The sequence below is a fragment of the Vulpes lagopus genome, chromosome 11, assembly GCF_018345385.1.
Source record: "Vulpes lagopus strain Blue_001 chromosome 11, ASM1834538v1, whole genome shotgun sequence".
In the NCBI taxonomy this organism is placed as follows: domain Eukaryota; kingdom Metazoa; phylum Chordata; class Mammalia; order Carnivora; family Canidae; genus Vulpes; species Vulpes lagopus.
This window is the reverse complement of record NC_054834.1, coordinates 17,765,429-17,782,340: the sequence shown is the minus strand read 5'-3', so window position 1 is coordinate 17,782,340 and position 16,912 is coordinate 17,765,429. Positions and strand designations below refer to the sequence as shown.

Genomic DNA, 16,912 nt, shown 5'->3' with positions numbered 1-16,912 from the left:
AGGTTAGGGGCACCTGGGTGGCTCCGTTGATTGGGCGGTCCACTCTTGATTTCCACTCAGGCCATGATCTCAGGATCATAAAATTAAGCCCCACCTCAGGATCTGCACTGGGCTTCCACATGAGTTTCTCTTTCTTCCTCTCCCTCTGCCCCTACCACCCACCCCATTATTTACACTCTTAAATAATTAGGTTTGTAGAAGGACAGTTGGGTCGTCAGATATACGTAGGCCAATTACTGTGGCCAAGGAGATGAGTGAGGTACTATATCTGGTCTTGTCTTAGCCATATAGCCACCTCTTTGGCCGGACAGAAGGAGGAATAGCTGTACTATAAACATGGTTATTACAGAAACTGTTCAGTACTGAAAACCATTTTAATTCCTCATCTAATATATCCCAACTCATAAAATACATAATATTATTTTTAAGAGTGATGCTTCAGATTTACTGAACGATTCATAAACTGCTTTGAAAAACTTTTTAAAAATCATAGTTAAAATTGACTTATTCCTTCACAACCCTGTAAAGAACACAGGAGAAACATGACTATCCTCAGTTTACAAAAGACAGAACTGAGGCTGAGAGATTAAGTAACATCTTCAATATCACAACCTGATAGATGTAACAAAATCAAACACAAATGTTCTTTCAACCATAACATGCTATAACTCACAGTAGCCTAAAATTACATTAAAGATTTAATGATATGTATGAGAACATGGTTCAAGAAAAAAAATTAAAAGAGAAAATGTAATAAATCCATCTGTCTGAGGCTTGGTACTTCTATCTTGGTAGGTCTCAATTTCCTATCTACTAATACAACCATCTAGAGGCAAAAGAGGCCCTTATGGGAAACCATATCCCATTACAATGCATTTCTTGTGTATCATTTGGAACATTTTCAGCTGCAAGGAAATAAAACTCTAATTTAAGTAACTGAAAAAAAATAAGGGAGTTATTAACTCACACAATAAGAAGTCCCAAAGTAGGTCATTTCCAGAGTTAATTCTGTATCTCAAAAATCCTGAAAAACTCAGGTTCTGAGTCACCTTTGCCATCCTTAGCCTGCTGACAAGCTCCCCTCATGGGAGGAAGTCACTACAACAGCTTCAGGCAGCAGAGCCTCACCCATCAATGTTCAGAAACAGGAAACAGACCTTCTCTCTCTCTCTCTTCTTTTTTAAGCAGGATCCACACTCAGCCTGGGGCTTGAATTTATTACAATCTCGAAATCTAGAGTCACATACTCTACTGACTAAGCCAGCCAGGTGCAGCCAGACCTCCTCTTTCATTATTTACCTATGCTAAATAAGTTCACAAATGTAAAGCTATTAGAAAATGTCCCGATGAGGGACTGGATCCCAGAATCATGCCCTGAGCCGAAGGCAGACGCCTGACCGCTGAACCACCCAGGCGTACCTAAAGTAAATACTATCAAATGATTAGTCACAAAATCAAAGAATGTTTAAAATACTAATGTCTTAAAAATTACCTTAATATAAGACTTATGGGGTTCAAATCAGATGTGAAATTTTGTTGTGTTTATGTGTTATACACACTTTTCTGTAAGTAAGATTCTGAGAATTTGGAAATTTCATAGGGATGCATGACTGAAAAGATGAGAACCATTACCTAGTTAATGTAGAGAGTGGTAAGTGAAACTCAAAGAAATGAAATAATCAGTAAGTATCAGCATCAGTACTCAAGCTTTCTTTGCACTGAAACATAACTGCCTCTAAAATGACTTTTTAGGGCAGCCCGGGTGGCTCAGTGGTTTAGCGTTGCCTTTGGCCCAGGGCATGATCCTGGAGACCTGGGATCGGGTCCCAGGTCAGGCTTCCTGCATGGAGCCTGTTTCTCCCTCTGCCTGTGTCTCTCTGCCTCTCTCTCTCTCTCTGTGTCTCTTGTGAACGAATAAATAAAATCTTTAAAAAAAATGCCTTTTTAAATAAACATATTTTTAAAAGAAAAAGCAAAAACAAATTTGTGTGACTCTGAAGGAACTCTCAGGCTGATGATAAAAGGGAATACCAAGATAGCAGATGAGAGGTGTAACATGAGGCCAGTTCCCCCAGCATGGAGCAGAAGGGCAGAGAGTTTCTAGGAGGCCATTCCCAAGGGAAAAAAGGAACTACTGGAATACTGGAATGCGATGGAGTACAACTAAAGGAGTTCTATAGTTTTATCAGAGACTTTGGAGAATTAGGAAAATCAAGCGAAACAGGAAAGAAGTAGCATAGACAGGAAATATCATAGTATATGACCCAACTCTACAATGCATATACAAATAGAAGTCCTGTATATTGATTTCACCAAAATTTGTTGTTCCTGGGAGGATTGGGGGAAACAAGGTTGGGGGGGGTAACTCATTTAATAAAGCTAAATCCTTATCATACAGTCAGAAATCAACAAGTAACATCTATAACGAAATAATAAAAAAGCAAGGTTTAAAAACATGAAGTAAATACCATTAAAAAAACCAATCAATATAATTTAACAAGACACCACTGCATTTTGAGCAGGGCAATTCTTTGTTGTCTGGGACTATGATAGAGCACAGATAAGCAGACTAAGACCTCTGGGCCACATCTAGCCCACTGCCTGTTTTTGCAAATTATTCTATTAGAACACGGCCATCCCCATTCATTTCATTCTTACATACAATCTATGGCTGCTTTTGTACTATATGACAACAGAACTGAGTAGCTGTCACAGAAACCTTATGGCTCTCAAAGCCTAAAGTATTTACTATATGGCTCTTTATAGAAGTCTGCCAACCCTAGTTTAGAGTACTGCGTGCCATTTAGTATCTTTGATTTCTAACCCACAAATGTCAGCATTCCCCCAAAAGTAATTATGAACCAAAACTTCACATCTCACATTTGCAACTCATCCTTCCTCATTCCCTACCAGGGATGAGGAGTAGTAGAACTTTGGTTTAAGCTATCGAGAATTTAATTGCCTCTGGGGAGAACTCAGAAGTTGCATAAGGATAGAGAAAGGTAATATGAGTACTGCTATTTTTTTTTAAATAGGCCTTGAAACACTCATCTTTCAAAGTATTCACATGTATTTCTTCAAGAAAAATATAAAAGCAAAATTTAAAAATAGAACAAATAAAATCTGGTTAATGGTTCTGGTGGCTCACTAACATAAAATGTGTTATTACATTTGCTAGATACAATTTGTGACATCTGTGATGGTTGCTCTGGAGAATTTTTTGGTTGCACATATTCAAAGGTACTAGGTAAATGACCCTCCAATAAGAAGGGTATTAGTGTGCTAACTGAATGTAAGTGTAATATTTCAAACCTTCTGTTACCAAGAAAAGTCAAACTAGTACATTCTACAAATGATCTTCAGTGAAGTTTGAAATGTTTAACATAAAAAGTCACATAGATAAAATGTTTAATAAACATTACTAAATCTCTTAAGTAGACATTAAGAGGAAAGCTTTCAAAGATCTATGAAGGAAATAAAACAAAAATTAGTTTTATTTAATTCAGTTTAAAGCTGAGTGGAGGTTAAAGGCAAAGATGACACCAATATAGAACTACAAAAGACTAAATTTATAGTATGATCAACATTGGTACTTCTGATTCAGTACGTTCCATGTAACATGATAGTGTACATCTGTGGTATATTCTACACAGAAAAGAAATAACACAAAGATGGACTGTATTCTTAGGTTTCTTTAATTTTTAAAGCACCCTAATTACCATTTTCAATTCAATTAAATTTACAAATTGTCTGATTTTATCCCATATGAGAAAAGCTTTCAATATATAATTATTTTTTGTTACTAGGACCTGAAGAATAAGGCACCAAAAATGTTTTAAAGCATGAAAACAAACATAATTCACTGTATACACTAAAAACCTAAAAAACCAGATGTACAACATAAATTTTAAAGAGTGTAAACAACACTCTTCAGGAGTAAATGCTCCTGTACAAATACAGTAAATGCTTTACTGTATTTTGGAAAAAGGCATTTATTCTTTCACTTCATAAAAAATTACTTGGGTAAAGTTTATTTTGAAACGTATAGGATGACACAGCTAGTTAAGTAGTTATGACAACTAATCCTAAAACATCAAAATAAACATTTTAATATTTTGGTTTGAAAAATGTAGTCCCCAAAGGCTTATTTTACTGAAAAGATTCAACTGTTGAATTGCACCTTAGAAGAAACAGATTAAGACTATAGTTTCCTGAAATAAAACAGTTGTAAATTGTAATAGCTCTGCTAATCCTAGCTGCAAAAGAAATTAATACAAGAAAAATTTAATGTTTTTATAAAATACTAGTTATATTCAAAATCATGGAAATTTGGCTTCTATTATAGCTAAAAATAATTAATCTAGCCACTTTAATTAACTTTCATAATGTGGAGTAAAAAGTGGAGAAAAACCATTGATAAGTGTCATCTTTCTAGCTTCTTTAGAAATAAAATTAGCAGAAGGAAAACCAAAATGCTCCCCTTACACTCAAAAGATCCTGAAATCTATTTGTTATTACTTCAGGTAATATGTGACACAACTCCACAGTATCAAAAGAAAAACTATGCATTTTTAGAGTAAGAATATTTAAAAAGTTGAAAGCCTTGACTATCAACTTACCTTCTTTTGATACCAGACTATAGCATCTGTGACTTTGGACGCCATTTATTCCACTGAAATCACACATTCGTCATTTTAGGCTGTGCAAGAGAGAAAAACATACGGACGACTTTACTTCCACCTTCCAGAAGGAGACTGAACAACATGCGTACATAGCACTCTGGTTACTTGCAGAGCAAGGGGTGTATGACTATACTTATATTACACCCTTCCTCATTACTATTTTAGCAACAGGTTCTTCTTAAGTAAACAAAAATCAGTTGCCATAATAAAAGGATCTTTCTATGTGAACATAGCACTTGAATTTTCTAACAAGATGGATTTTTAAAAATAAGCCTTTTAAATAAATTTCTGGATTTCCCAGGTTCTACTGGAAATTCTTCCTTTATAAATTCACATATGACAGAAATCAATTCATTCACTCAGTAACAGACCGGTTTTGCTATAGTTCCTATCTGGGAATTAATGCCAATTACTGTTGCTAAAGGATTGCTGGATAAAGATGCCAAAATTTATAATCATATTTAATGTTCTCTGGTACTCAGTAAGCACCAATTTGAACTAAAATCAAATAACTGGAGAAACTTAATTTATGTTAAACACTAAACCAATATTAGACTTAATTACACAGGAATAATTAATATTACACACTTCCCAGATATCACAGTTTGCTAATACTTAGAAATTTACCACAGACCATTTCATAAGCATCTTGTTCGTGTTTGCCTAAAACAGTTCTGGATACTAAACTTAATGGTTCCTGAGCCCTGGAGAAAATGAATTCCAGTTAACTCTGGAATACTGCTCTAGTCATAAGACCAGGCTGGCATGGAGGGCGCCTCTGGTATGGTGTTAAGGATGAGCCTAAACAGGTTCAAACACAGATACTTGCCCCAGAACTCATTACAAATCAGGATCATCCAAGGCCACAGAGGATTTCAGGGAGCAACACACCACAGCAAAGCTGATCCTAGCACGTGCAGATCTGCGACTGTACAGATGCTACCACTCCAGACTTTGCCCAGAGTCAACAAAATACTGGAGGTTTATAAATCGTTCTTGGGAGCACATTAGGCTTCAAATATAAGAAAATTACTATCAGGTAAGTCAAATGTTCAAGTGATCAATCTCTAAATAAAATTTAAGGCAGTATTTATTCGATACCTGTATTTTTGACAGTGATGAACTGGATTATTTTATTAGCTTTCCTAAGATAATAATTCTGTCTTTAACTGACCAAATTCAAGTAAACTAGGTTTTTGAAAATCCTGACAAATGCCCTGGCATTTGTCATAGGAGGAGCATAGAGTCAAAAGACCTGGATTCAAATACTACCTAGTATGTAATTTTGAAGCAGTAGCTTAATCTCTCTAACCTCAGCTTCTTTCAGTAGTACAACAGGAATAACTACCTATTCATTCCCTGGAGGGATTTTGCGACTGATCACGTAATATTCATAAAATGTCTAGCATAGTCCAGGGTATACAGCAGCTGTTCAACTATAACTATTTTTGTTATTAATTTAAAAATTCTGCAAGCCAGGAACTGGGAAGTATTTGTATTTCCTTTTTAAAACATGGAAAATGGTTTAGAAAAGGAATACATACAATCAGTTTTTATTGACATTTAAAATAAAAATAGCTACTAGACTATCATAAAATCACAATGTCAATTCCCAACTATATGTACATGGAGTATTTAGAGATTTCAAAGTTCACCTCTACTGAAGTTTCTTAGTCAGGTGTGGCTACTATTAATTTCTCCCACCAGGGGTTTGGGGGAAGCTTTCTCTTACTGACCTTAAAATCTCCCGTTTTGGTTCTTCTGTCCTGGAGATTTCTGGGGATAATTCATCAGCTTTAACACAATTCATCCCAGAAGTTTTTTCCATTGATTCTGCTATAGGACTATCCATTCTAACCTTCATTATATTTGTTGAGACAAAAGACTGTCAAGACACATGTTTTCCAAACTGGTTAGAACTCTCCTTCTCCCCTCTCCTGCCCCTAACCCTTGCCAAATGCAAACTAGAAAAAAAATGGTATAAAAACTATAAGAATGATCAACTTTCCACTTTTACTCTCCTTTCACTTCACCCAATCTTTACTGACAAAAATTCCACATTATCAACCAAAATGAAGATTCTCTCTTTTAATTCCCCAAGAGTGTAAATAATGTGCATTTCATATACAAAATGTGAAAGGATTTTTTTATTCAGTCCATCTATTAAATATATGAGATATTTAATATATTTGAAGAATATCTAAGTGGGTATGTAAGTACTAATAATTTTTTTAAAAGCTTCAATGAAAGTGAGGAAAACACTGACTCCTTCAAATAAAATGATCATTTTCAAATAAAATGATAATTTTCAAATATACTTTGGTTTATACCTAGCTACATTTAGAAATAAATTCTGAAAATCAATTTTAACAGGGCACAAGGTATATGAAATGTTATAAACATTTTAATTATATTTATTTCGATCTACAGAAATAACAATTCTATCTGTTTAAAAAAAAAACACACACACACACAAGCCCTTCTTCAGTAATGGCAAGGTTTGCTCTGCAAACTCATTTAATAGTTTTTCCATTGTGTCAACAACCTTTCAGTGACACAAGTGGCTCGTACCTATTTTTAAAACAGGTTTTACAGCATGCGGAGATGGATTTCTGAATCAGACATCTGATAAAGTATACTCAAAGGCAACCAAATTTCACAGGAATATAAATAACAAAGAATAAGTCAACAAATGATTTCATGAATAATTAATATTATTTCTAAAGCCCTTCGAATGTCTTTGGTTCTGAGAGTCCAGGAATACAGGTTTACAGTCTCTATTATCAATGACAGTTACCAAGCTAACTATTTTAATGCTAAATTATGACATTAAAGTTAATTTACAGGAAAAAAAGTAGCATAGAAAGCTTACTGAGTACCTTGAACTGAGGATCTTAATCTTTTCTGATCAACTGATCTGATAGAAGGATGGGTATTAAGATATAGAAATAATCCAATTATAAAACCACAGAGCTAACTGCAGGCATAATATTTAAATCTCCGTATAGACAGTTACTCTGAACTAATTCTCTCCTTAACACCGCTTTAATCATTATACCTTGTCAAAACATCTGAAATTACATTTTACTATATCAAAGACCACATAAAATGTATTTATGATGTCAAAGCCTGGGTGGAGGAAAAAGGGGACTCTGAAGAGATCTTACATTAAGTCTGACTTTATAAAATCTCACTATCAAATATATTAATGCCCAGGGGTATTCTTTGTAAACAAAGAAATGGTCAGGTTTTTAACCATTTCCTACGTTAGGAAAAAGTCAATCTATCAAACACTACATATTACAATGAACTTCTCTCATTATTCTGAAACAAATTTCTGTTCTAGCACGACTACGACTTTCACTATACTTGGAAGCAACTTTTGCCTGTCCCCAACACTTGGCTTGTGCTGTTATTCTCATTCCTTTTCTCCTCTCATCCATTCTCTTAAGTCAGTTCAAATCCTACTTACCCTAAGATGAAGCTTCTTATAAGTGTGCACTTGGACAGAAAGTGTTAAAGTATGAGTCTCTTCCAGCAATGATTGTACTAAGAAATCTGGTATTTAAATAAAAATGAAGAGCTAGGGCAGCCCGGGTGGCTCAGAGGTTTAGCGCCGCCTTCAGCCCAGGGTGTGATCCTGGGGACCTGGGGTTGAGGCCCATGTCAGGCTCCCTGCATGGAGCCTGCTTCTCCCTCTGCCTCTCTCCTCCTGTCTCTCATGAATGAATAAATGAAATCAGAAAGAAAGAAAAGAAAAGAAAAGAAAAGAAAAGAAAAGAAAAGAAAAGAAAAGAAAAGAAAAGAAAAGAAAAGAAAAGAAAGAAAAGAAAAGGAAAGAAAAGAAAGAAGGAAAGAAAGAAAGAAAGAAAGAATGAAAGAAAGAAAGAAAAGCACTATGGCCATGCATGATTTGATTATATAAAAACACACTAAAGGAAAAAGAGAGGCATCTTTCCTCCTTCATGTTTCTAAGTACCCCGTACATTATAATATGCAGTAGAGGAAGTAGAGCAGAGAAAAAGTGATGACTAAGCATCAGGAGAACTGGGTTCTAGATCCAAGTTCTGACACTACATGCTATGTGCTTTTTTTTTTCTTTTTTTTTTTTTTTTTTAAGATTTTATATATTCATTCATGAGAGACACAGGCAGAAGGAGAAGCAGGCCCTCCCCTCCGCCGCAAGGAGCCTGATGTGGGACTTGATCCCAGACCCTGGGATCATGCTCTGAGCCTAAGACAGATGCTCAACCTCTGAGCCACCCAGGCATCCCTAAATGCTATGTGCTTTTAAGTAAGTTTCTGAGTTCTCTGGGCCTTAGTTTCTCACGTATACCATCTAGCCAAACATTCCACAGCTCAATAAAGGCTACACAACTAACAATTCCAATAACATACAGCAATTTCTCTGAATTTCTTTACTAATTCACCCCAAAACACTACTATTAGTTAAATCAATGTTATGTGCACAGAACTTAACATAGCAGAAACTTTTAGACAAAATGGAACACATGTTATTTTTAAAAGGTAGTTTATAGAAATCTCCTTAGGCCCTCATCTCAGTATTATTCTTTTCAACAAACTTACATCACTCCCTGCTGCCTTTAGAAAACTATTCAGACCCATTACCCTTTAGGATTATATTCAGACCATCTAAAATCTCACCCTAACCTACTTACCAATATTACTGCTACCATCTTCTCATATATCCTGTTTCAACCACGCTACATTTCTTATACCTCTCTTTCCAAAACAAGAGAGGATTTTACAAAATTAACACCTCTCTTTCCAAAACAAGGAGTATTTCCAGAAGGCCTCTTAAATTCTACTTTCTCTACAAGTTTCTCCCAAATTCCTCCACTAAAGACTGTTTGGTCATCATCCTACAAGTTTCTCCCAAATTCTTCCACTAAAGACTGTTCATCATCCTGTTCTGTGTTCCCAATAATGAACATATTGTTTTTTATGTACTTGTTGATATGTGCCCCCATTCCATTCATAAATTGTTTCAGAGCAGTTCAATGTTTTATCTCTGAATTCTCCTATTGCTCTTCTGTATATATTAAACACAATGTTCACAAACCAAATTTAAAAATTGCTAACCAGGGGCGCCTGGGTGGCTCAGTCAGTAGAGTGTCTGCCTTCGGTTCAGGTCATAATCCCAGGGTCCTGGGACTGAGCTCCATGGCGGGCTCTCTGCTCAGTGGGGAGCATGCTTTTCCCTCTCTCTCTCTCTGCTCACCACTGTCTACTGGTGTGCACTCTTTCTCTATGTCAAATAAATCAAGTCTTTAAAAATAAAAACTGCTAACCAAAACACCCTCACACATGAATCAATTTAAGGACCAGAACTGAAAATTCTACTGGTTCCAACTCCTATACCACCACGACATGCACATAAACACAAAAACATACTCTTTCCTCACAGTAAGAGGTAAAAATATTGTGAAGTATAATAAACATGGCCAGTCTGTTTACTGACATGTCACTCAATCAAACAGTGTATAACTATTTGTAGATTTTAAAAGTACAATGAAAAGGAGTTAAAGTCAAATCTGCCATGTTCTAAATGTTAAAATTAAATATAACTCAGTTGCTTCCTCCACAGCTAAAATAAGTGATTTTTTGACTTTAGAAACTAGGAACAAGTCCTTTCCAACTAGGGCCTAGCAAAATGGCTCCCGCAAAGAAGGGTGGCGAGAAGAGGGAAGCCCGTTCTGCCATCAATGAGGCAGTGACCAGAGAATACACCATCAACATTCACAAACGTATCTGTGGAGTGGGTTTCAAGAAGCGTGTCCCTCAGGCACTCAGAGATCTAGAAATTTGCATTGAAGAAGATGGGAACTCCAGATGTGTGCATTGATACCAGGCTCAACAAAGCTGTCTGGGCCAAAGGAATAAGGAATTCCCCATACTGTATCCATGTACAGGTATCTAGAAAATGTAATGAGGATGAAGATTCACTAAACAAGCTCTACACGCTGGTTACCTACATACCTGTCACCACTTTCAAAAATCTACAGACTGTTAATGTGGATGAGAACTAATCATTGATTGTCAAATAAAGGTATAAAACTGGGAAAAAAAAAAAAAAAGAAAGAAAGAAAGAAAAGAAACCAGGACAAAGCTCTTACGCTCTTAAAAGGTAATAAATACTAAGGTTCAAATCAAAACTTTTATACTGATACTGAAAACAGTGAAACCCTGGTAGAGGGAACAGGTAATGGGCAGAAGGAAATCTACTAGTACCAAGGCTGCTACTTTCTAATCATGTGACCTCTAAATTGTTACAATTCTTGGAAAGTTTTTTAAGCTGGAATGAGGATATGATTTCATGGAAATGTTGTGAAGAATAAATACCACACACTGTATGTTTAAAGTTGTTTTCAATCTTAAGATAGAAAAATGAAATGCAAAATGAGGTGTAACAAAAAGAGCATTTCCTCTTATACCAACCAGTTCATAAAAAGAATATTTATTTACAATTTTTATTTTCCTGCATGGAACCAATGCATAGTCTGTATATTTTGAGTGAGAGGATAAAATCTAATCTAAGCAGGAAAATTATAGGCAAGTAACTTCTCTTAAAGCTATATGTATAAAAGCATTTTGAGCTATTGTGAAATCTAAGAGAATCTCTAGATTTATAATTTTAACACTACCCACAAAGCCCTCCATGAACTTTCTGATGGGTACAACCAATCCACCTGGTTATGTCCTTTAATGCAACTTTGTAAGTTTCAGGGTTCTTAACTTTAACATATATCCACAACATCTCTACTAGTAACTTGTTAAGCATTCTTTTGTGCTTTTTTTTAAGTACTTCATATTTTTATTTGACTGTTGTGTCACTTGGAAAAATCAAATAATTATAATCCATTTAAATGGTTTAACTTCCTCATTTACTACCAAGAAATTTTTACCCTCAACAAATCAGGCTCCATTCAAATATGGATATGTTATTACTGGCCTCTAATAGAAACATTAACTGAATAAGTGGTCCAGGTACTCTTTATCAAAATAACAGAGCACTAAACGATATTCAAATAACTTAAAGACATAATAGATCTTAAAAATGATTTTATGTAGAGATTAAAAAACGCTAACTGAATTCCTACTTCATTTTTACTCAAAATTCCTACATTTACTTTTTTAACATTTGTTTTAAGTACTAAAAGTAATCTTTTAAGTTATTGACTCAACTGAAAAATAAAATTTAAATATTCTAAGACAGACTTGTAAAATGTTAACAATAAAAAAAGACAACAAACCCAAAATCGAGTCACTTGTGCTAAGTCCCATGTCAACAAACCAAGGCTTTAATACCTAACTCACCTGCAACTTCAACCCCTCCCAAGAATGTAATCTTAAACCAGTGAATCTGGAATTTCCTAGTCAGCAGTAGTGAGGTTATCTGCTTAACAGACCCCTTCTATCCCCCAAAGAACGATAAAGTAATCTGCTCTTTCCCTGTCTCTGCTCCTTCTGCCTATAAAAGTCTTCCATTTTGTTCAGCTCTTTGGAACTCTTTTCTGTTTGCTAGATGGGACACTGCCCAATTCATGAATCACTGAATAAAACCAAATGACTCTTTAAAATCACTCAATTGATTTTTTTTTTTTTTAACAAAACTCAACATCTGCACTTTTACTTCTGTTATTCCTAACAGAGGAAGTAAAGGGAAGACACCCAGTTTCACTTCTTATAAATTCAAAATACTAAACAGAAACTATAGGACCATAAATTAAGGTCTTCTATGAACCTGTTACAAGTACCTCCAAGGGAAAAAAAAAACAAAACTGAAATGCATTTTCCCTCCTCAAATCAACTCCTTTTACTATCTACTCAAGCACGGAACCCTAGAATCTTTCTTGTCTCTTTCCCTTTCCCACCACCACCTGTTTGATAACTGGCAGATAGTAACTAGTAAGTATTAAGGAATAAATTAATATAGTCTATTTGTCATACTGTCAAAACATTTTTCATATAACCCCTCCGTGGTCCACTACCAGACCTGGTGCAAGTCCACATCATCTATTACCAGAACTACTCTAACAGTCTCTTACTACTCCTTCACTTTGTAAACTCCTGACCTCATCATATCTATCTTCTCCTTAAAATTATCTAATGATTTCCCATTGCCTAAGAAAATAGTTTAACCAGACAAAATATCCTTTTTTTGTTTACAACCCAATCATAGGTTTATCACCTTTACAATCAGCAGCATCCAACATCTTTATCTTCTTCCACATAAGACCTCTCACCTACCCTCTCCAATCTGCCATCCAAATACACATCCTATAATCTAGCCATTTGGGCTTCTGACTGTACCATTTTCATGCTTGCCTTCTAGTCCTTGTCATATTTCCTCTGTCTAAAATAATTTTCTCCCTGTTCTGATCTATCTGACAAATCATATTGGATTTTTCTAGGCCATGATCATTAAGAAATTAAATTATGAGATATAAGCAGTGGTGTTCAAGTAACTTCATTACTTAAAGAGTTATTTTAGATTTAAGTATTTCAAACTAGCAAGGAAAAAAAAGCAGACTAAACACAGGCATCTAATTCTACTCCTTTACAATATATAACTGAAACTAGAGCAAATGCATGTACATATAAAGACAGGGAGAATAGAGAGAGAGAAAACAAAAATAAAAATGAAGCTTGAAATAAGATATATGACTGGTAACTGATCTAGCAGATATAAGACAGCAGTAGACAATAGTGGACAAAAGAGAGTATCAACCCAATTTACATAATAAAAACCAACAAAAGCTTCAAAGACTGTGGCACAAGTTCCACTGAAGTAGAAGTAAAGGTGGGATCTTCAAAAGAGGTCTAGTTGAAAGCTATGAAGCGGCAGATCCACATTCTCACTGCATACTACTGAGTGACTATTTCTTCATGCTCCTGTAGATGACAAAGTCATATTTGTATCTCTACAAAGATAGGTAAATAAAATTTATCAACTAAAAAAGTTGAAACTATTTGCCTCGGAAAGGGAAAATGTGGGGATGGTGTTCTAGGGCTGTATTTTTCCTAAACTTTGTATAACCATCTGTTTGTGGTATTTCAATTCATAGTAAGAAACATAAAACCCTTGAACAAAAAGGGGTTGCACCACAGATCCCCCTGCTCCACAAAGTTGAAAATCCACATTTCTCACTTTTCTCACTTCTCCAACACTTAACTACAAATAGCCTGTTGTTGGCTGGAAGCCTTAACGATAACATAAACAATGGATTACAAATCCGTATGTTGCATTTATTATATCTTGTATTCCTATAGTAAAAGAAGCTAGAGAAAAGAAAATATGATTAAGGAAATCATAAGGATGGGCAGCCCCAGTGGCGCAGTGGTTTAGTGCCGCCTGTGGCCCAGGGTGTGATCCTGGAGACCCAGGATCGAGTCCCACATTGGGCTCCCTGCATGGAGCTTGCTTCTCCCTCTGCCTGTGTCTCTGCCTCTTCTCTCTCTCTCTCTCTCTCTGTGTGTGTCTCTATGAATAAATAAATAAGTAAAAAAAATCTTAAAAAAAAAGATCTACTTTCTTAAAAAAAAAAAAAAAGAAAATCATAAGGATGAAAAATTACATTCACGCTACTGTATCTACAAAAAAAATCTGCATATAAGTGGATTCATGGAGTTCAAATCCCTATTGCTGAAGGATCAACTGTATTTGGCTTTTGTTCCTACTACTGGCCCAGAGCTCCTGAAACCCTTTAAATTTTCCACAGTGAGAGTGGTAGTGGTGTCTTTTGTTATAATGAGGTAACTTTCAGAAAGTACCTAAACAAGAGTACTGGTTGCCAGTGGAAAGTTGGAACATTCATTTCAATTACTCTCTACTTTCCCCCAACCTCCTGCGAGCAGAGAGCAGCTGGAGATTGAGCTCAATCACCAATGGTTGATGATTTGATCAATCATGCCTATGTAATCAAACCTCCATAAAAACTCAAAAGTACATGATTCAAAGAGCTTTCAGGTTGGTGAAAATGTGGAGATTTGGGGACAGTGGTATGTTCAGACAGCATGGAAGCTCTGTGCTCTTTCCCCATATCATATCCTATGTATCTCTTATATCTGTCTGTTCCTAAGTTGTATCTTTTTGTAAAAAAAAAAAAACAAAACAAAACAAAACTAGTAATCTAGTAAGTAAAATGTTTCTCTGAGTATTGTGAGACTGAATTCCAGGAGGGGGTCATGGGAACCTTCAATCTATAGGTAAGTCAGAGGCCTTGGTAATAACTTGGACTTGTGACTGGCATGGGGGAGGGTAGCAGTCTTGTGGGACCTAGCCCTTAAGTGGTAGGATGTGATAATGTCAGAATTAAGCTGAATTACGGGACACCCAGCTGAAGCTGGAGAATTACTTGGTGGTGTGGGAAAAACACACACCATGGAATTGATACCAGACTTATACTCTTAAGACAAATATCAGTAGAACTTTGAAAAGATTACAACAAATTTTATTTTTTAAGATTTTATTTACTTGTTCATGAGAGACCCAGAGAGAGAGGCAGAGACATAGGCAGAGGGAAAAGCAGGCTCCTGGTGGAGAGCCCGATGCGGGACTCAACCCTAGGACCCCGGTATCAAAATCTGAGCCAAAGGCAGATGCTCAACCACCCAGCCATCCAGGCACCTCTACCAAGTTTTAGATTTCAATTTCCAAATAGTTATAGTTTCAGTAAATTGGAATCCTACTATTCTTAAATATGATTTGATTATGTAAATATCTTCCAAGATTTTCATTTAATATATTGGATTAACCACCTCTTACCTAACATAGTCTTCATTATTCACAAATTCTGCTCTATGCAAACTTGCCTGCTATCTAGTTTTTAATTTGTAAGCTCAAAATCAATACTCATAGTACTTTCCTAATCATTTCCAGACATGCACAGAGTAGCAAAAAGCTTGAGATGGCTGATTTCCAGCAGATTTCCAGCTGAGGTCAAACAAGATGATGCTATGTCTTCTTAGGACAGCTTTCATACTATAAGTAAGTTCCTCTTGTGGTCTATTTTGTGACAAATTTTCAATTTTTGCTTTTTGTTGCTGATTTTTTTGTTCAAAATGGCTCCCAAGGGTAGTGCTGAAGTGCTGTCTAGTGTTCCCAATGCAAGAAGGCTTTGAGAGGAAAACACAGGCAGCAAACTCTTTGACCTCAGCTGCAGCAACTTCTTGCTCTAGCACATCTCCAAAGGAAAGGGAAACAAAAGCAAAAATGAACTACTGGGACTTCTTCAGGATAAAAAGCTTCTGCGCAGCAAAGGAAACAGTTGGCAAAACTAAAAAACAATCTACAGAATGGGAAAGATATGATACAAATGATACATTAGATAAAAGGCTAGTATCCAAAACCTAGGAAGAACTTCTCAAACTTAATATCCAAAAAACAAAAAAACTGAGTCAAGAAATGAGCAGAAGACACGAACAGTCATTTCTCCAAAGAAAACATATCATATAAATGGCTAACAAACACATTAAAAATGCTCAATACCATTTGGCATCAGGGAAATACAAATCAAAATCACAATGAGATACCACCTCACACCCGTCAAAATGGCTAAAATTACCAACTCAGGGAACAACAGATGTTGATGAGAATGTGGAGAAAGGGCATTCCTCTTACACTCTTGCTGGAAATGCAAACTGGTACAGTCACTCTGTAAAATAGTATAGAGGTTCTTCAAAAAGATAAAAATAGAACTACTCTACAACCCAGCAATTGCACTACTAGATATTTATCCAAAAGATACAAACACAGCGATCTGAAGGGGCACATGAACCCCAATAATTATAGCAGCGATGTCCACAATTAGCCAAAATATGGAAAGAGCCCAGATATCCATCAACAGATAAATGGAGGGATCCCTGGGTGGTGCAGCGGTTTAGCGCCTGCCTTTGGCCCAGGGCACGATCCTGGAGACCCGGGATCGAATCCCACGTTGGGCTCCCGGTGCATGGAGCCTGCTCCTCCCTCTGCCTATGTCTCTGCCTCTCTCTCTCTCTGTGTGACTATCATAAATAAATTAAAAAATTTAAAAAAAACACAGATAAATGGATAAAGATGTGGGGTGTGTGTGTGTGTGTGTGTGTGTGTGTGTACACACACACATAATAGAATACTACTCAAGAGCCCATCAAAAAGAATGAAATGTTGGGATGCCTGGGTGGCTCAGCATTTGAGTGTCAGGCTTTGGCTCAGGGCATGACCC

General features: G+C 36.1%; 1 protein-coding gene across 9 annotated transcripts in view; it reads right to left on the bottom strand.

The window, feature by feature from the left end:
• PHTF2 (putative homeodomain transcription factor 2) overlaps positions 1-16,912 on the bottom strand; it is a 114,443-nt gene that overhangs the window by 82,410 nt on the left and 15,121 nt on the right. For 7 of the 9 annotated variants that reach the window (XM_041722752.1, XM_041722755.1, XM_041722757.1 and 4 more), the window contains exon 2: positions 4,620-4,699. In XM_041722752.1, the coding sequence (XP_041578686.1) occupies positions 4,620-4,664 (45 nt within the window). In that variant the 5' untranslated portion in view covers positions 4,665-4,699. Of the gene's footprint in view, positions 1-4,619; positions 4,700-16,912 lie in introns of those variants that run through there. The other 2 variants (XM_041722759.1, XM_041722760.1) reach the window with 2 other exon arrangements.